The following is a 21,776-nucleotide window of genomic DNA, read 5'->3' as shown; positions in this document are numbered from 1 at the left end:
TTACCATGCTGATCAAAATACAAAAGAGTGAGAAAGATGAAACACAATCTCTATTTTTCAAATTGAAACAACCAATTCTTTGACTTGTTTTCTTATTAATCATTGCCATCACAACAACTTTCACACACTTTTATTATTCTATTTTATATTTAGCGAATATTTCACTTGATTATTCAATTGTTCCTTATGGGTTCGATATTCGTCCTTAAGGACACATTATTACTTCTAACAATGCGGTGCACTTGCCGTAAAAATTCATCAGTCATGCCTTACTTGGCCGAGAAGCTGAATAACCAACATGTAGATAGTTGGCCTCTCAGTTTACCAAAACCTGGTAGTACACATGTTTTTTTACATGTCTAAATTTTTTCTTTATTTGGAGTAGTTGCTACACTTAAGTGGGTTTGGGAAACTTTGTTGGATATATCTCATATCAGGTTAATTCATAATTTTATAAGTCGATTTTGTAAGGCTGAATTAGACTTAAAGTTTACGTCTTAACTTGTTGAGGTTTACACACATTTATATGTTATGAATTGATCTTATCTCTAGTCGATATGAGATTTTGGGGGTAAAATAACTGAACAAAATAGTATATGATTTATTCTAATTTGAAATGAGAAAAATATTTGTGTTTTTCGAGAAAGGAAGAACATGCAACAAAGAATTAAATGAATTAAACTGAGAGAACACTTTGGGAGTATCCCAACTCATATAAAAAAAACTCATAAACAATTACCATCAACAAATTATTGCTACTAAAGTATACCTACTCTGCTTACCATAAAACAAACCAAGCCACATGGAAATAGGATAATTATTAAGGATTCACGTTTAAAACAAAATTTCTTTTTAAGTTTTGTTCTATTTTCTGATGTAATGTTGGGAGATAGGATAATTATTAAGGATTCACGTTTAAAACAAAATTTCTTTTTAAGTTTTGTTGTACTTGCTGATGTAATGTTGCGATCATTTTTACTAATTTTTTCGTGAATCTCTTAGTTAAGTGTCTCCCCAAAGGGACTGTTATCTTTTTTGTTTAAATATACGGGTTGATATTTCTTATACAAAGTATTTATAAAGTTTGATGTTTTACTGAAAAAAAAAATTATGTGCTTCAATTCTTCATATTTTATTGGATTATATATTTATTTATAAATGGTGACATCAATTTCATATACCCACATTAATCCATTCTTCAAATTTTATTGGATTATATATTGTACTATTTATCTATAAATGGTGATATCAATTTCATATACCTACACTAATTAATATATATTGTATTTGTTTAAGGCTTTACTTGCTATTGGCTAACAATTATTGTTCATTACTTAGTTGTTTCTTTTCCATTTTCCTTCTTGTTTTTGTTCCTTAGTCCTCGGTTGAAAATAAATTTGTATATGTTATCAAACGATTAAGTAAGTGTTTCATATGAGAGTGTGTAATATATTAATAAAAACGTACCTTATTTTTGTATCATCATTCTTATTTATAGTGTTGATAATGAGTTATCTCGTTTATTAATCGTATCTAATGTATATCTTTCTAAAATGACATTATCTAATTTGTAATATCTAATTTGTCATGTATCTCTTTATTTTCTAGTGCATTAATTTTATTGGTTGGACGACTTCAAATATCGAATGATGTGCTTGACCCCGATCCATACATATTTATTGATTCTGCATATTGTTAGTATAAACTTTTGTAAGGTTAATTAAAACTTGTTGGTATAATATTATTTTAGTTGTTGTAAAAATTAATAAATTAATTATATAATGTAATTTATGATTAGATGATAGCTAGAATCACTTGATAAGCCGTGTATAGATTTTTTTGAAATTATTTTTTATTATATATATATATATATAAAGGTATTTACATAGAAAAAAAGTTAACAATTTATTTAATAAAATAGCTGTGTTTTTGTTCTCTATTTCTATTTAATAATAAATACATATATTTAAATTAGTTGTAGTTTTGTTAAAAAGTAATGGAACAAGTGATAAAGAATAATTAATACTGGTATTGAAATTTAGAAAATAATATAAATAAATAAAAATATTTCAAAAATGTAAACTATTATAAAGGATTAAAGTTTACCCTTAATTTGTCAAACATGTCGACCAATATAAATGAAGGTAAAGATTCTCATTAATTATATAAATGTCAACTAAAAACAATATTTGACCAATGGGATAGATATAGTAAATTGATTTAAATGTAATGTCTTAAGCTAAATGCATTAATAAATACAAGTTGATATGTAGTACGTCAAATTAATATACATAAATTTAATATCAACAAGAGGTGAATATAGGATGATAAGATATGTGATCTGTCCAAATTTTGGTTTTTAGATACATTTTTTTTATTTTTGACATTTTTATTACGTGACCGTAATTTCATAATAATTTTTAGATTTTTTTTTGTTTAATATTTTAAAGAGTTTTCTGTGGTCAGTGATAAAAAAAAGATAATCGATATAAGATCTATTTTTTCAACAATTATTTTTTTAATTTTTTTCTAGGATTAGATATTTTCATCATCTTGGCAATTATATTCAAGTTGGGACTCTAAATTCAACGGTTATTATTAAATATTTTACAATAAATATATGAATGTGTTCACATTTTATAAATTAGGAATTTAAAAAGTATATATAAGTTACTGACCTGGATAATGAACGCTCAAAATTACTTGATTCAAAACATTTCTTTTACGTGGGCAATTTATATATATATATATATATATATATATATATATATATAAAGTATGTTGTGTATTTAACGTCCCTAAAACATAAATATATAACTTTATAGAAAAACAAAATTTACACTTCTTAAATATCTATATACATTATATATAATACATCTAAAATGAAAAAAATGTAAATATTAAAAACATCTTTTAAGATCTCTCCTTGAAGTTTATGCTTATAAAAAATCATTTATTTTCATAATAAATACAATTACAACAATTCAAAGAATAACACATGACCTTAAAATTTGGTGGGTGTTTGGTGCCAGTTGTGGCTGGTTTCTTTCTCTAGTGGCTCCCAAGGCTGTGCCTCCCCTTGTGTATTCAAGGAAGGATGGTGGTAGCTAGGATAGGTTTATAGTTGTTATTCTGTTGTTCAAACACCCTTCTGTTTTTCTGTTTTAATGCTTTTATATGAGAGGGGTGTAATAGTTTATTCATTGTTAATAAAAAAAATATAACCTTAAAATTAAGTTAGTTAAAATAAAATAAAATATAACACTTTAATATTCATTCAACACATTTGACTAATAATATTTACTCAACTTATTTATAAATCAAAATTATATATATAATTTTCAAAAACGATATTGGCTTTTAGAAGATGATATTGAATACTAAACCATAAACTAATAGTTATCACCAAAAAAGTTTGAACGGAAATTATTTAGTAAAGATTAATATAATATTAAGAATTGATTTAATTAATGAATGTATTTTTTAAAACAGAACAAAATATCAAAAGTTTTTTAATCTTAGTTAAATATCAAAGGTTTATTTTAAAATATCAGGAAAATAACATAAGTTTTTTAACCTTCGTTAATTTTCAAAGGTTTATTCTAAAATCTCAGCAAAATCACGGAGGTTTTTTTAATCTTCGTTAATTTTCCAAGGTTTATTCTAAAACCTCAACAAAATAATGAAATTTTTTTTAACCTTCGCTAATTTTCAAAGGTTTATTTAAAACCTCTACAAAATAACAGAGGTTTTTTAATCTTCGTTAATTTACAAATGTTTATTTTAAAATCTCCGCAAAATAACAAAGGTTTTTTTAACCATCGTTAATTTCCAAAGATTTATTTTAAAACCTCTGCAAAATAACGAAGGTTTTTTAACATTAGTTAATTTCTAAAGGTTTATTTTAAAACCTCTGCAAAATAACGGAGTTTTTTTAACCTGAGTTAATTTTCAAAGGTTTATTTTAAAACCTCTGCAAAATAGCGGAGGTTTTTTTAACTTTCATTAAGTTCCAAAGGTTTATTCTAAAACCTCATCAAACAAACCGAATACAATTGATAAAAGGGTTGTCGTATCCACATAGACTAAAAATTATCAAAGTAATGATATCTTTCAAAGTGAGGTGAAAATACAGTAAAAGTTGAGTGCATAGGTGATATCAAATAAATATAATAATTTTAATACTATATTTAGTGGGATCGAAACTTGATACAAACAAAGAAAAAGATTAACAATTCAAAACCAGGGCTAGGATTGAAGTAACTTTGTAAATCTCTTTTGTTATTATTACTTACAAATGTTATGTTTATTCAAGTTCACTATTCTTTATGGTCAAACTAAGTCAATCCCTTGATCATAGTTATCATTAACTTCTTGACTTACAACAACTTGCTTCTTAATTAAGCTGGAATAGTTCAATGTATGTACTTAATGTTCTTCACAAATTGACATACTTGGTTAATTTGAAAGGATTCAAATACATAAACGTGTCTCCTAGCATCATTCAAGTTTTACAAACATAGACGGTGAGTCCTCACACATCAAGCATCAAAAGAATTGAACATGAGAAATAAACATTCATAAATAACAACTCAAAATATATTACCTTGCTCTCAAATCCCAACAAGATAAGTTTAGCTACTCATAATAAATCTTGCAATAAAACTCAAAGATGAGTGGCTAAGAACAACAAACATATGAATCCCTGTATGTGGTATAACAACTTCTTTTTATTAATAGCAAAAATGAAATAATGGAATACTTAAATGAAAATAAAATATACTTTAAATATTCAATAAAATATTTTTTTAATAAAAAATTAATTAAAAATACCTAAATAGAAAAATATTGATATGCCTTAAATGTTGATGTAGGTAAACGAGTTGAGTTAATTAGTGGATTGTGAAGGGTAGATAGAGTTGGGGGAATTATGGTTTTGTGGAGGAGGTAGTGATTTCATGGAAGGTGCTATGTTCAAAAGTTTGCACCCACCCATTCTTTCTCGCTGACCAAAACCTTTAGTTATTTGCATTAAATTACTTGTCTTCAACACGTGTGAACTGTGACCATAACCCATTGAACTCCCAATTCTAGTTTTGGCCATGACTATCACCACCAAAACAAAAACAACTACTTTCACAAACCATGACCAATTGCCGTCAGAGCTTTGAAATCTTTATTCATTTTTTCATTTTTTCATTTTTTTTTTGTCTTGCTAATTCTAACACCCCACTACGCGACACTGTCGTATAAATTCAAATCGCACGAGTTCTTCACTGTTATTTCAAAATTAAATTATTCATCTACTTTATATTTTATACACAACTTTCAGTATACTCTTCATCAAAATCATAAGGGGCAAGAAAAACTTATAGGTGTTTATAAAGTAATATGTTTTAGAAAATATTTAGTTTTACGCTCTTGTTCAATTAGAAGTCAAGTACGGCAATCTTATTAAATTTTACCCAAAAATATATTCAAAGTGATAATGATAGCATATTTTCTGTTTATTTATTAAATTACAAGTTTGCGGTTGTGGTTTGGTCTCTACAATTTAATTTTACGATAAATAATTAATATTCCATATATATACTTTTTTCTTTTCGTTCAATTATACTCTAGAGAAAACATATTCATTAAAGAAAATTGAAGAATAATTTAATCAATTAAAAATAAATAAAAAAATTAGCTTATGCAAAATTGATAATTGAAAATTGACATGTTGTTTTGGATGGTAAATCTAAAATGAGAAAGAGAAAAACGAGGGATTAAAAATGAAGGAGTGATGAAATTTAGAGTTGATCCTTAATATTTTATTTGAGAAATGTTTGATTATTGAAGTTTGAAAGGATAATGTAGATAATTGCAATTGCTATGTATGTGAAATCTGAAATACAGAAGAAACAATAATAGTGTAGTGTCTTTATCCATGATGGAGCCGCCTCACAATTCCACCTTAGACTTCTCCCTCTTCTTATTCCAATTAATCCACTCTCCTCCTAATAAATAAAACTCAATTTTCACGACACACTTTGAGAATTTTCGTGCCGTTTACGACACCATGGTCACTACCACTCTATGTGTGCATGTTATCGTGCATATACACACACATAATATAATATAATATATATATATATATTTATATATAGAGATATATATATTTCCATTTGGATTTTCTTTTCTCTTTCCTGGATGACGAGATTCGGGTGGGTGCATGTATGTATCGATTATATTAGCCACGTTAACATTAAGCGCCGCCCCTACCATTTATATTTCTTCAAATCTTTTACCACACCCACTTTTCTTTCCCAAACCCTCTTCTCTCACTGCCTACAACTTCTTTTCTCTCTCTCTACCAACATATATAGTAACAAGGAAAATTGGGGTTGGCTTGGTTTCCATGGAGAATTATACCATGTTGTTCCCTTGTCCCAATTCTTCCAGCTACCCCATTTCAACCACTGGTGTGGGAACCTCTCAGCATGGTTTTGGTGGTCAAAGCTCCAATGCATTCCTAGGTCTAAGGCCTAGTAATGAGAGTAGTGGTAGTGATCATGAAAAGAGAGGAGAAGGTGGTAGAGATGGTGCCATGTTAATGTCTCAGATCAGTGGTGGCATTAATGGGAGTGATGAGTCAGGTAGTTTGGGAAATGGTAGTAGTAATAATAGTAACAAAAAGAAAGGGGAGAAAAAGGTTAGAAAGCCTAGATATGCTTTCCAAACAAGGAGCCAGGTTGATATTCTTGATGATGGTTATCGGTGGAGGAAGTATGGCCAAAAGGCTGTTAAAAACAACAAGTTTCCGAGGTTAGTTTCACCTTTCTTCATTTCATGTTCTTCTTGTTGCTCTAGTTTTGTTTTGTTTAATTTCTCTCTCTTTCGTTTCTTGTTCTTCATCGTCTTATCTTCTCCTTTGTGCCAATCACGCCTGCTAAGTTTGACTGAGGAAATACGTGTGTAATTGTACAAACATGACAAGACCCCACCATGTTTCTTTCTTATCGGTTTGAATTCTGAATTAAGAAAAATAGAAACAAAAAAACGAGGTTCTTGTTGAGTTCACTGACCAATAATCAATCCAAAACACTGTTCTAGCTAGCAGTCTTGGTTCAATTTTTGTTGTTGGGGTTCTAAAGGAGAAGTTAAAGAATTTATTACTTCCTCTTTTTCTTTTCTTCTTCTTCTTCATTCCTATACCATTTTCTGTAGCTTGTCTTATCTTCCGTCAAATCGAAATAGAATAGAACACGAACGAAACCTGTGTGTACACACCTGCGTGCACGCAATATATATACTATATCAATAATTAACTAGAAAATTGAAAGATAGATTATGCTTGTGAATTCTTTTGTATAACAAATAGAGATAAAAATAAAGTAAAATAGCAACAATATTAAAGAAAATAATGCAATAGTAAGTCATGTAAATCTAATTAAAAGGGTTCATGCGAGATAACTGGGTATCTACTGCATACGCTAGGTTCATTTAACTTTTTTCTGAAAATCATTGTTCTTTTTAATCCAGTCCAAATTTACTGTATGAAATCATCAAGAAACCCAACTTTGGTCTACATAACATTAGAATAGCTTACTTTTCTCACATTAAAAACTGTAACTGAATGATGCCACTATAGATTTCAGCTTATAGTATGTAATTAACACGAGTGTTGGTCATTTAATGTCAAAACAAGTGTTGAACATGAAACAATGCAAATGATATATAATGGTTACATGATCCAATGAATTACCATAAAAAAATCTCATACTTGTAGATCTTGAGTAGTTATAACAATGTGTAGTGCAAATGTGTAGGAGTTACTACCGGTGCACGCATCAAGGGTGCAATGTGAAGAAGCAAGTCCAACGCCTAACCAAAGACGAAGGGGTAGTGGTGACTACTTACGAGGGAGTCCACACTCACCCAATAGAGAAAACAACAGATAACTTCGAACACATTTTGAGTCAGATGCAAATATACACTCCCTTTTGAAGCTTCTTTTCCACCACCACTGGCAGATGTATGTCTTTTCTGCCAATTACGTCAATGGGAACTGTTCTAGTACTTTAGTTCCCCTTTTGACACAAAAATAAAATTATTGTCCATATAAGTATGATCTAGTTTGCTTAAACTCTTCTTTCTTTCTTTACATTTTTTTCTTCTTAAATTGGAATATTAGGTTACGTAAATTCAGCTCTCAGTGCTGCTGAAAATATATACAGGTCAATATCCTTTATTCCTTTTATTGCTGGTTATTATACTGTTGGAAAAGAAGATAGTAGAAAAATTGATTTTGTGCATTGAGGAGGGTAATTGATGTCAAAATCTAAGGAACTAGCTATTTTTACTCATAAAACTTGTCCTGAAGGAGCTGGATCTTCAGTAACACTGAAAGAAGTTTTGTAACATCAATGTATATATTATTGGACACGCGTAGGCCTTTATGCTTAATTTTCAAAGTTATTCACAGCACTATGTAGTAGCCTACAAAGCCTTTAACAAAAGTTCGTGGCAATAACTTTTCTTCATTCTCGAACAAGTATAAATGTTTCTATCTAAAGCACACATAGCAAACCAAACGCACAAATAAATAAATATATATAGGAGAAAAATACATTGATTCAATTGCATCTACTAATAACTTTTTTTATATATAATCATTGTTTTTGCAGTTTAACCCTTTTATTATAATTACAAATTAATTTGATTGTGTGTCATAAAATGATAGTGAATAAGGTGGTAATTAATGTGAACAGAGAACATATTTTTAATTGATTGCGTTTTCAAATGGAGAGTATGATTTTTAAATAGTTTTGAGTTTAATGTTTAACAAATTCTTGCCTCAAACTCAAATGTTTATAATCCTTTGTTGGCACATGCTTTATAAAAATGTTTGTTACTTGGTCGTGATTTGCAATATTTTTACTTCTTCATTCTTCACATGTTCTTTAATAAAATTAAAATGAGCATCAATATGCTTACTCCTCTCAGAATGAACTAGATTATTTTCTAATTCAATAGCTAATTTGTTGTTGACTCGTATTTCAGTTGCCTCAAGTTGTTGTAAACTTAACTCATGTAGTAAATTTATTAGTCAAATTGTGTGACACACACACCAAGATGCTGCAACATATTTCGTCTCACATGTAGACAAAATTACGATTGATTGTTTCTTTGAGAGCCATGTAACATGTGAATGTTGTATTCCCCATGACAATTCTTGTTGTATTTTTTCGATTATCTACATCTCCCACCAATCACTCTTAGAGTATCCTACGAACTTAAATTCATTTGTCTCAATTACTCACAAGATAAGACCTAAATGCTAACAAGAATCAAGCCTCACTAACACCTTACACAATTTGTGCAGAGTAACTTTTCTTCTATTAATTTCAACATGTAAAATACAATGGGTAGGCCTCCTATTTATAGGTGAAGGAGCCTTGGAAAAGAAGCAAGAAGGTAGGATGGGAAAAGGGAAAAAATGGGCAGTCTTAGGGTTTGACTAAGTCAAACCCACATCGTTGTCCTTCTATAAACTAGGTCAAATTGCCTTCCTAAAGGGCTAGAAACAAGGTAAAATGATACTTACACCCCCTATTATGCTAAAGGCACCTTATTCTAGCATATCTTTTCTATTTGGACCCTTAAAGTGAGCCCAAATTATTTACAAACATATTCTATTTTTAAAGAAGACCAAAAGGAAGAACTTCTGATATTCGGATTTGTAGCTTCTTCTTCTTTTGATGATTCTTTCTCGATGCTTGGTGGGGTCTGGCTTTGTATCTTGAGATGACTGACCCTTTTGGGAAGTGCTTGTTGTGTCCTTAGTTATCTATCGGTTTGTATCATGGTCTCTGCATTAATGTGCTTTCAAACTCTGCATCATATTCTTCATTTTGTCACGTACTTGTTCTTTGAATATCTCATCATTATATTAGACACTAAATAAGGAAAGTTTTTCTTGCATCTTTATTTCTAGTTCTCACTTGTTCTCTTCTCAATTTAATCTCTTCTGAGATTCTCTTGTTTATGTCATGTGCATCAGCTTGAATATCATCTATAACTTTCATGAATCTCGCTTTGCAATAACTTCATTTTGCTTGTGCGACACTTGAAAAGGAAACTTGTCTTTGTTCCCCTTTGGATTTGTATAACTCCACTTTATCAAAACACGTTTAGAACATTTGAATAGCACATGTAAAACAAAAATGATATGGAAACTTCCCTAACATTTGTTCGTCCAGCACATGATCTTTGTTTGCTACGTTCATTTGATCATCGTTTGGTTTGTGTAAGGCTCATGCTTTCTTGCGTGTTTATCAACAATGTTTAATGTGTTTATGATGGAGCTTGCTCCATGCAGAAGTAACTTGCACCAAAGGAATGAGAGTGGAGAGGCAACGAAAGTATTTAAAGGAGGAATTTAAGTGAGATGTTCGGTGCAACTTAGGCTAGCTTCATGTTTGATGTGAGTTGATTTTAGGATTACACATTTTTATGGGTTTCACTTTGTTTATGAGTTTTTGTTTAAGCTGAATATGGTGAAAAACCCAAAGAAGATTCTCATTGGACACGAACTTAACCAAGTGGTTAAGTAAGTGTGAAGGTTCACTTCTAAAGGGCAAAGAGAAAAACACAAATATGGTGAGGATGATGATGATAACTTGCGAAAATAAATTAACATAAGATGAAGAATAGAAAGTGAAAATCGAAATTAAAAAAAATAACATGATAACATAAAAGAGGAATGGAAGGTGGCACAAAAAGAAGGAAAAAGAGACGACAAAAATATGTCAACTACAACATCAACTGCTTCACATCTCATGTTTATAAAGAGAAAAAAAAAGGAAAAAGAGAAAGGGATGAAGGAAACTTATGGAAAAGAACTGTTGTCACGCCACTTGAATGAGAGGATACTCCAAGATGAGTGGTGTAGAGTTGTCACTTGAAGTGAAGAACACTGAAGATAAGACCCAAGGTGAATAGGAGACTCAACTCATTAAACACTCTGACAGAGTTTCTTTACTTTCAAAATTCAATGTGTCATTTACAAGAAGGGAGACACCCTATTTATAAATATGAGTGCCTTATTAAGCAAGAGAGGAAGGGTGAGGGTGTAAATGACTATAAACTTCTACAAACTAGGTCAAAAGTGAGCACATGGGGGTGTCTTCTAGAATCTAGGTCAAAGGTGAGCACATGAGTGAGTTTCTAGAAGCTAGGTTAAGGTGGGCTTTGGCACAAGCCCAATTTACTAAGTACTCCCTTTTCTAACTTATTTTTCAAATTGAAACCCAAAGTGGGCCTAATTTATTTACTTATCTTGTCTTGTAAGAAGACTAGAAGGAAGAACAATTGATGTTCTGGTTCATGTCCAGTTCTCCCTCTGCTGAGACTCTTCTAAGATTTGGTGGGGCTTTGTATTGTATGTTGAGATGACTGAACTAACTGTGAAGAGTCTATGGTGTTCTTAGTCATCTGCTGGTCGAGTTGGTTTGTATCAATGTTGAAGCTCGTGAAGAAGAGTTTCTTCTTCTAAGAACCCTTAGTTTAGGCTTAAACCCTAACAAGAGTGACAGTGAGAACTTAAGAGAGTTTGAACTCAAATTGGCAAAAGTTTCTTTACTTCAATTCAAGTCTGGAACTACAATAGGTAGATGACTCTATTTATAGCAAAGGGGAGTGAGTGAGTCATGTATAAGAAGCTTCCCTAACCCTAGCTTGCATGACAAGTTAGGATTAGGGTTTAGAATGTTTGCCTATGTCATTTACTAACCCTAGCTTGCATGGCAAGTTAAGGTTTGTAGAAGCTCTTATGCATGCCCTCTCAACCCTAGGTTTAAAGTTTGAATTCTACTCTACTTCTGACCCACAATACAAGATCAAAAAGGAAAATCCTCATTTTTACTATTTACAAATTTATACAATGCTTAATATAGGAAATATATATTCTTATGTGCCTCTTCTCTTATCCTATGTTGTGGTGGCTAAATTTGTCTTAAATGGATCTCCATCAGGCCCCCCCTCATGAAAAAAAGATCTGACCTCAGATCTGCAATTGGGGTAGGGGTGTCACCTTATTGAAAGAGAGTGTTTAGAATCCTCCTGGATCATGAATTCACCTGAAAAATGTAGTAAACGGTAACAACACACAAATAAAAAGAATTGTAATGTGTGTATGACTTTGTTGTTGACCAATGAAAGTAGGCAAAGTGGGCTCAGTAGTGTTTGGATAAGAAAAAATACCTTAGGCGAAAGCTGGAACAATTAGACAAAGAGACTTAAGATGATCATCATTTTTGTCATTTACCTTAGGTGATTTAAACTCTTTTTTTCATGGGCAACTTTTTTTTTTAAATGATGTCATCCTCTCTTACCTGTTGAGGTGTGAGAGGATACAAAATAAATTTAGCCCCTTAAAATGAGAAAGTAATTTTATTGGTATTGCCTTCATAAAGAGTATTATGATCAAATTGTCAATGCCTACCTAGGATAATGTGGCCTATTTCCATAGGAACTACATGACATAAAACATTTTCTTTAAATTTCCCTATGGTTATAGGTACACTAACATGTGTTTGTACTAGGATGCCCCCATCTTGGCTAATCCAATCCAACTTATATGGGTTAGGATGGGGTAGGGGAGTTAAAGCTAATTTAGTAAGAAACCTAGAGTTGCAACAATTGCAACAAGAGTCACTATCCACTATGACTGAGCAAATATTATTTAAAACGGTGCAATATGTGTTGAATTGGTTTTTTCATTGTGATTCTTCCAACTCTAAGGGTGTGCTATTTAAGATCTTTTTGACAACTAATAACTCCTCAGTACATGGTTGGATTTCTTCTTCAGAAGGTGGTGTTTCTTCAAAAGTTGTTGTTTCTTCTTCATTGGAAGATGAATAAGATTGTGTTTGAAGGGAAATTTTTTGTTCTCTTAAAATCATGTTTCTTCTTTGTGAAAGACATTCAGAAGAGCAATGACCTTTTTCAAGGAACTTAAAACATTGTATATTTTTACCCCTAATTTCTTTATAAGAATATTTCTCATTAGATTTATCATGATCTCTTTGGTTTTCTTGTTCCCTCTCTTTTTCACGTGGTCTATCCTTTTTACCCCTAGGGTACCTGTTTTCCCTGAAATACTCTTTCTTTATAGGAGAGGATGTGTAGTAGTTTCTAAAAGTTGATTTTCTTTTAATTTGTTCTTTTACTCTGACACAAAGTTGAACTAAGTCATTTAAATAATTAAAACTTAATATTTCAACTTTATCTCTTATATTCATATGGAGACCACTTTGGAAACGAGCTAATGTTATCCTAAGTTATTCTCTAATCCCTGCCCTTAACATGAGTAACTCCATTGTTGGACCCTAAAAAGTCAAGGTTGTTAGGGTCACCCTTTTTCCTTGATCAATATAATGACAAACAAATATTTGTTCGAGCTTCATTTTTCAGTTCAAATAATATTCTATATTTTCTTTTTCATAAAAGGAAGGTAGGTCAACCTTAGAATCCCAAGGAGCATAATTGTTCCTATTTCTAGATTGTCTAGGAGGATCTTAGTAGTAGTCTAAATTATGATGACTACTATAATGGTTGTCATCATGAGAATGATAGTTAGAAGAATTACTCTTTCTCTGGTTAGACCTCTCACCATGTCTACTCCTAGATCTTGATTTTTTTACTATTCTGAGTTTGTAAAAGTTGGGAAAACATCACTTTCAACTCAGATATTTATTTCTTAGTGTTTATGAGTTTACCTCTAATGTCATCATCATGATTTCTATAACTTCCATGTACACTAGAATGATGAGAAGGATCACTCATTGTTGATTTTGTAAAAATTGAAAATGTTTCACAGAAATAATTTGAAACCAACAATGTCATAAAAATGTTATTTTTTTCAAATATTGTTAGTTGTTTTTAAAATTCGTTGTTGTTTTGATTGCAAATTGATGCCAGTATAACTACTTCCAATCTATTGATGAAGTGGAACCTCAAATTGAATAAATTTCATATACAAAAAGGCCTGTTACAATCATTTTCATACTACAAGCACATGGGTGGTCTTAAGTTTGGACCAAGGACGAAAACCAATTTCGTGTTATAATATAGGGACGAAAAACATATTTAAAAAACATTACACCGTACTTCTTTATAAATAAAGTTATGGCATTTGTAATTCATGAAATTTTCAAAATAATTAATAAATTCTAATAAGAATATTATGCTAACTAAATGTCCGGATGATTTGAAAATCAAGAATGTTGTTTTTAATCTTAATGGTAATAGTGCCCCTGGTCCTGATGGTTTTGGTGGTGTTTTTTATCATTCTTGCTGAGAGATTATTGGGACAGATGTTTGCAAAGCTGCTCAACAAATTTTTAAGCAGAATTGAATTCTTCCTGGGATGATTAGTGATATGGTCTCCCTCATTCCTAAGATTCATGGTGTTGATTCCATTAAAGATTTTAGACCCATTGTTTTGACTAACTTCAAGTTTAAGATCATTTCTAAAATACTTGAAGATAGGCTTGCTATGGTGACTTTGATGACTATTTTATAGCAAGCGTACCATGTCATAAATAATAATTTGTCCCTAAGGACAGATATCGAACCCACAAGGAATAATTATTTAAAATATTAATTGTAGCATTCACAAAGTATAAGCATATGTACAATAATTTGATTTGATTTGATATTGACAATAGTTTGCATGAAAATTTAATAAAAGAAAAGTAAATGAGTAAAATATTTCAAATTAGAAAACTGAGAAGATGGACCTTGCTCCTACGTATTTTTATTATTAACAGAAAATTAAAAATCGTGTACTAGTCAATTATTTGAACAGAAGATTTGTTTGCTTGTTGATATTTTTTGAAATATTTATATTTTTTGAATTTTACGTTTTTATTGTCTTTTATTTTTATATAAAAAAATGGGATGTGTAAAATCATTCAATTAATTATTCTAGAAAATTAAATTTAAAATCAAAGAATTAAAGAAATGAAAAAGCTGGTAAGTGTATAAGAATAAAAGAGGGGATGCAAATACAAGAACATGGGGCCAGCAGAATGCGCAAGCCTTATTTAGTAAGGATGGTATGGATAATAGAACGTGGGTAACGAATAGTGAAATTACTGCTCCTGCAGAATGGACCCAAATTTATTTGACAAAAGCAGTGCAATCATTAAAAGCGTGGTGCAAGTATCAGTAATATGAGGAGAGGCAATATCAGCCGGGGTTTCGCAAAGTAAAAGAATACTGGGCCAATGAAAAGGACCCAGATTTTCCCCTTTTTGAAAAAAAAGAAGCGGTGCGATGGTAAAGGAGGAGTGCAGATAGAAATTGGATGATTGGGCTAGATTCCCTTTTTTTATATATGGACTTTTAATTTCTAATTTTTATTTTCTTTTTTCTTATTAAAGGAAAAAAACATGGGGCCCACCCTTTTAATATGTTTTATTATGAACGAAGGAATAGAGAGAAAATGTAATATATATAGAACCAAACGGAAACGGAAAAAAAGAAAAACTAGCAGCGGATGGTGATGGGCGGCAACAGCTGACGGTGTCGCGGTGGCGGCGATTGGGGCGGAGCAGGGTCGTCGGTGGTAGAGGCGTAGAGAAGTGTGAGGGTGGCGACGCGGAGAAACCTTGTTAGGTGCAGTTGCGTACAGGGTGCACTTGCAGGAAAAAAAAACTGAGAGATAAGCGGAAAAAAACTGAGAGTTGTTGACAGAGAGAGGGGTGAAAAATAAATAAATAGGGTGTGCGAAGAGGAACAAGCGAGATGTGTTATGGGTGCGTGAAGAAGAATAAGGATATGTGAAGAGTAATGGGCGAGATGAGTTAGGGGTGGAGGAAGAGGAAAAACGGGTGTGTGAAGAATAATGAGTGAGATGGGCTAGGGGTGTACAAAGAGAAACAAGGATGAGCGTAAAGTAACAAAAAGAAGGAGCTTTATTAATTTTTATTTTCTCTCTTTATTTTCAAAACTAAAATGCATCCTCTTGATCCCAAATCTATTTTCTTCAAAGAGAACAAATCTTAAATGATATTTTTCAATTATCATTTTTTAGACATTTTTATCCTATTTTTTATTAGGAACAAAAGTTTGAAATATCTGGACGAAATTGAGTGTAATTTTTATTTTTATTTTCTCTCTTTAATTTCAAAACTAAAATGGATCCTCTTGATCCCATATCTATGTTCTTCAAAGAGAACAAATCTTAAATGATATTTTTCAATTATCGTCCCTTTTAGAAATTTTTCCCCTATTTTCCCCCTATTTGGATGAAATTGGATTTTGTCAGAAATCAACTTATAACTCTTAAATTGTAGCAAAATCTATAGATCAATAGGCATGTAATTAGTGTAGAAAAATGTGTGAAAAACATGTCAAAAGCTCTCCAACTCCAGTTACACCTAGAGACAAGGAAGAAAAGAAGAAATTTGCATAAATCTTGCAATAAAGGATAGAAAAACAAGCAAACAAGGATCTAGCAAAAGGATTCAGTCCGCCTAGTTCATGAAAAATGGCTCAGTGAATTGAATACAGAGAATAAGCCTTATGAAAGACACTCAAAACGTTGAATGCTTCTACATACACTGGCCGAATTGAGGCCAGAACAATTGAAATCCAAAGAAGAAATGCCTAAGCAAATTTTGAAGGGCTGAGTTCAGAGCATCATCAACCATGAAGAAAGCCCAATTTCACTCAGAAAAAGGGTTGAAGCTATCATGCACCAAAGTTGGAAGGAAGGGGATTTAACTTGAAGCCAAAGTCAAGCCAAGCCAAATTTACTTCAAGGTTAAGAAAGGTCAGTGTTGAGCTTAGCTTTGGAGCGAATCCTTGAAAAATCTCTGACTTTGAAGATCCCAATAAGCCCAAGAAATGGGCTTGAACCCAAAGATTACTTAAAGATGAAGAAAGCCAATTCACTTAATGGAATGACCTACATTGAATGAATGTTGAATCTCATAAATCCCTTTGAATCTCATTATAAAATTCTATAAATAAGGACTTTGGGACAACATTCCAAACCATCGAGGAAGAGAGGCATTGAGAGGAATAAGAGAAAAATCATAAGAAAGCCTCAAGGTTGAAGCTTAAACAAGACTCTGAAGGAAAGAATCAAGAGCCTGAGTTGGCCAACAATATTCAAAGGATCCATGTTTCTTTTTCTTTAGCTTCTTACACTTGAGATTGTAAGATTTCATTATGAGTTGTTAAATCTACCTTGTTGAGATTGAATAACAATGTGATATTCTCTAAGTTATTGATGTTTATAAAAGTTTTATTTCTCTTTTAGATTCAAATTCCTTGGGTTTCTTGGAAGATATACCTACTAAGATAAACATTAATTCCTCATGGATACGACAACCCTCAATTGTATTACAGTTGACTCAGTCCATTTGTTGAGTAAAAATAAGTGGGACTTAAACAATCTCGTGACCATCAACTACACAAAAATAAGAAAAATACAAAAAGGAAATAAAACTATGTTTATAGTGTGTTACATGACTATGAAATGTGATTCCTAAAGACGTGACCCTTGCGTTTCTCTTTATAATCCTCTTTTCTTTGCACAAAATCAAAATCAGAATTTGCCTCAAGATATTGTTTTACAATTATCAAATGTTTCCTTTCTCTATTTCAAATTATCAAGCAAATATTTTCTTTTCCGATCAGTCCCATATCTTGTTCTATATTTCTCTTTTAAATATTTTATTTCTAAACTACATTCATATATGCACATTCATTCTAATTAAACCCAGCGTTGTTGCAAGAGATATGTCAAGAATATTTGCTTTGTTTTTTGTGCGTTTAATAAGGGAGTTTTTATTTCATAAATTTGAGAGAATATCCCTGCAGAACAGTTGTTTCTAATTCTTTCTTTGAGATATTTGCATATTCAATTATCTAATTCTTTATGTAAAATTTTGTTTCCCGTTTTGTTTCAAAGAAGCAACTTGGACTTTTGCGATATTCGACTCACTCGCAATTTTATCAAATCATCTGGTTAGATGCTTCTATCAGACGAACCATCAAATCATATCCTCTAAGAAATATTAGATTGTCTACTGTGACTAACACACAAGATTATTAGAAATAAAAATTAAGGAAAAAACAAATCCAATTAGATTAATCTCAATTAAAATAGTTGATTTATTCATTGTTACAATCCAAGAATATATGAATAAAGCTTTAAAGTGTGAATAAAATTATGCTCATCAAAGGCCATGACAATGTTCTTGCTCAGCCTTAGACCCAATCCTCTATTGCTAACAACATCATCTACTCCAAAATGTTTAAAAAGAGACGTGTTCATCAAAGAGCAAAGTTCATAAAAGGGGAAAATGTGATAAGAAGAAAATGGGATAAGATGATAGAAGAGGGAGAAAATTGAAGAACAAAAAGAAAAGAAGGAGAAGGTGGAAGATCAGAGTTCATAAGTTCAAGGGGATCATTCAAAGCTTTCACATTTGTCCTGATTGTAACAAACTAAAATATGAAGTCTGATTTATTTTTTATTCTTAAATCAAAACAATATGCTTTAATACCTTATACTTAAATAATTATGCTCTAATGCTTCGTACTTAAATGATTAAATGGTGCAATTCGTTCTAGCTTGTGTTTGGAGAATGAATGATAAAGTAGAAGAATCGAGGAATTTGAAGCACCGAATGGAAGAGGAATAGGTGAAAAGTGGCGTGAGATTAGGTGCAAGGTCAAGGAAGAGGTTTGGCCAACTTTTTTGGAGTTTCATTGGGCCTTGAGAGGCTCTAACAAAGAAAGATTGAGAGAAAATGTGCTCAAAATTAATAAACACGATTCATTTATCATCCAAATCTAAATTTATAATGCATAAGCCACTTATTTATAGGTTCTTCAAGAGAAGGTAGTGTGTCCCTTAATCTACCATAATCCTAGTAAAACTAACTTAATTATGGTGAAGGTTAAGAACTTAAAGGTGACCGACCGTCCATGCTTAAGAAGGAGCTTTAGAAACCCTTGTTTGAGTGTCAAGTGAAGGTTTCTAAAGTGCCTTTTAGTTATTTTTATCTTACCCTGGAAATGGCCTATAAATACAAGGCCTAAAGAAATGTCTACTATACTTTTTACATTTTGTACAAGCTAAAACAGAGATTTATTCTGTAAATTTCTGAGATTGGTCTTTTGCTTTTAGCTAAGTATATGATGGCTTGAGCAATGAGGATGGTCCTCCACCAGGGTCCTCCTAAAAAAGGATTTGTCCTCAGTTCCAATTTAGTAGCCACCTTATTGATGAAATGATTATTACAATCCTCGAGGTTCATGGATCCATCTATACAAAACAATAAATATAATGAGAATGAAAAAAGAGAGTAAATAAACATGGTAAAAACACCATTGCGGAGAATGATGTTTTAGTTGTTTATTACTAGACATTTTATTGAAACCATAAGAGGAAAATTCAAGAGTGGAAGAAGAAGTAGCTCTTTTAAATGATGATTTAAGCATGCTAAGAGGTTTGGAAGAAGATGTGGGAAATTTTTTTGTTATTTGTTTATTATTTTTTTTTTCAGATTTTTGTTTTCCACTCTCTATTTTTGTTTTTAGTTGGATTTCATCCTCTCTCACCTATTGAGGTGTAAGGGGACATAAAATAAATTTATGGCCTTGAAAAGAGAATGTGATTTTATTAGTGTGATCCTCATGAAAAGTGTTATGATCATATTGTTAGGGTTTCCCAAGGATGATGTGTTCTATTTCCATAGGGACAATGTCACACAAAATGTTTTCGTTATAGTTTCCTATGACAATGGGCACACTCACCTCATTCTGAACTACCACACCACCCTCTTAGCTAATCCAATCTAATTTATAAGGTTGGGGTGAGGTAGAATTCTTAAGGCCAATTTATTGACTAACCGACAGTTACAACAAGAGCCATTATCCACAATAACAGAACAAATGTTATCCAAAACTTTACAATGTGTGTGGAATCAGTTCTCTCTTTACGATTGATCTAGCTCTACAGGACAACTTTGTAAAATTCGTTGGACAACTAATAACTCACTTGTACAAGGTTGAATTTCTTCTTCAGAAGACACAAGTTCTTTTTCATTATCCGAAGAAGATGAAGTCTCAATAATTATAGTGTCTTGCTCTTTTAAAACCATGTTTTGTTTTTTAGGACACTCAGAAGCACAGTGCCTTTTTTTTAAGACACTTGAAACATTGGACTTGCTTAGTTTTGACTTCTTTAAAAGAAGTGACATGATTATTTTTATCTTTTTCTTTATTTGGTGCCCTATCCCTATCTTTTTCTTATGGTCTTGCTCAAAGTAATTATCTTTTTTATATTCTTTTGTGGGGTAGTTAGAAGAAGAAGATTTTCTAAAATATGTTTCTCTCTTTAATTGTTCCTCTACTCTAACAAAAAAATTGAACAAGGTCATTAAAATCATTATAAGGTAAAAGTTCAATTGTATCCCTTATATCATAATTAAGACCACTTTGGAAACGAACTATTATGAGTCCAGGTTCTCCACAGATACCTGCCCTTAACATGAGCAACTCCATTTTTTTACTATATTGTTCTACATATCTCTTTGTGTAAGCCTGTGGAGTTGTTGCATTAATTACCTATCATAATATAAAAGTACATATCTCTTTATAAGGGTTAACCTAAGATCATTCCAATAACTTATTTGAGGATTATTTTGTAAACTAAGATCCTTTGTATAGGTTGTCCACCAAGTCATTGTTGACTCTTGAAAACTAAGGGTTGCTAGGGTAACCCTCCTCTCATGATCAAGTTGGTGGCAGTAAAAAAATTGCTTTACCTTCATCACTCAGGTAAGATAATCATCCATGTTTGTTGAACCATAAAAAGGAGGAAGGTCAATCTTAGGTTCTTTGGGTACATGATGAGTCCTATGTCTAGGTTGTCTAGGATTTTGCTAGTAGTAGTATGTGTTATGGTGACTACTATAATCATCATTACTTTGGGAAGGATTACGATGATAGACACTCCTATGTTTGTGGGACCCTTCCCCGTCTAGACCTATCGGATTTGCTATTTTGAGTTTGTAAAAGTTTTTCTATCTTATCCCTTAACTAAAAAATTTCCTTAGTTTATTTTGTTAGTGTTTCAGGGACATCAATAAGATCTTGAGAATTAAGATTACCATGAACACTAGAACGATTAGATGGATCACCCATTGTTGAATTTGAAAAGATGAAAAATTTTCAGAAAAGGTTTTAGTTCAACTAGAGTGATGAAATGTTTTCAAAAAATTGTTTTTAATTTTGGTGAAGTTAGTCAAGGAGTCTATAATGAGTGTTCTCTAAGTTCACTCCCAAGAAAGTGAAGTGAGTCAGAAGGAACTACTTAAGTACCAAGGCTTTCCTAGCTAGAGCTTACCTCATATAGTTCTCACAAAAGTTTTCTCAAAGAACTTCAAAACAATTTTGAAAATTAAAATGTGTGTGCGAAAGCAAAGATGAACTTAAGACCAAAGGAAGGTCTACTAAAATCAAGGATAGAAAAATCCTATGTGTCACAGAGATCTAAAAGCAAGAAAATAAAATAAGGAAGACAATACAAAAAATAAAGGAAGAAAGAAAATGCAAGTGAAAAATAAAACTAGATGAGTCCTGTAGTGAAGGTGCAATTGACATTAAAAGCCCACTTTGACACACTTTCACACTAATGTACGTTTACTATTACAAAGTTTATTGGAATTGAGGTTAGAGCATTTCCCAAACAAATGTAAAAAAAA

At 31.5% G+C, this 21,776-nt stretch overlaps 1 protein-coding gene across 1 annotated transcript; it reads left to right on the top strand.

The window, feature by feature from the left end:
• Positions 1-6,256: 6,256 nt before the first annotated feature.
• On the top strand, positions 6,257-8,242 carry LOC137813643 (putative WRKY transcription factor 75). Its single transcript, XM_068616002.2, has 2 exons — positions 6,257-6,807; positions 7,812-8,242. The coding sequence occupies exons 1-2, from the start codon at positions 6,401-6,403 to the stop codon at positions 7,987-7,989; spliced, it is 585 nt and encodes a 194-aa protein (XP_068472103.2). The 5' UTR covers positions 6,257-6,400; the 3' UTR covers positions 7,990-8,242.
• The last annotated feature ends 13,534 nt before the right edge of the window (positions 8,243-21,776 follow it).

Source organism: Phaseolus vulgaris, chromosome 1 (assembly GCF_051622355.1).
Source record: "Phaseolus vulgaris cultivar YP4 chromosome 1, ASM5162235v1, whole genome shotgun sequence".
In the NCBI taxonomy this organism is placed as follows: Eukaryota; Viridiplantae; Streptophyta; class Magnoliopsida; order Fabales; family Fabaceae; genus Phaseolus; species Phaseolus vulgaris.
The sequence above is the reverse complement of the archived record's forward strand: the minus strand, read 5'-3'. Positions and strand labels throughout refer to the sequence as shown.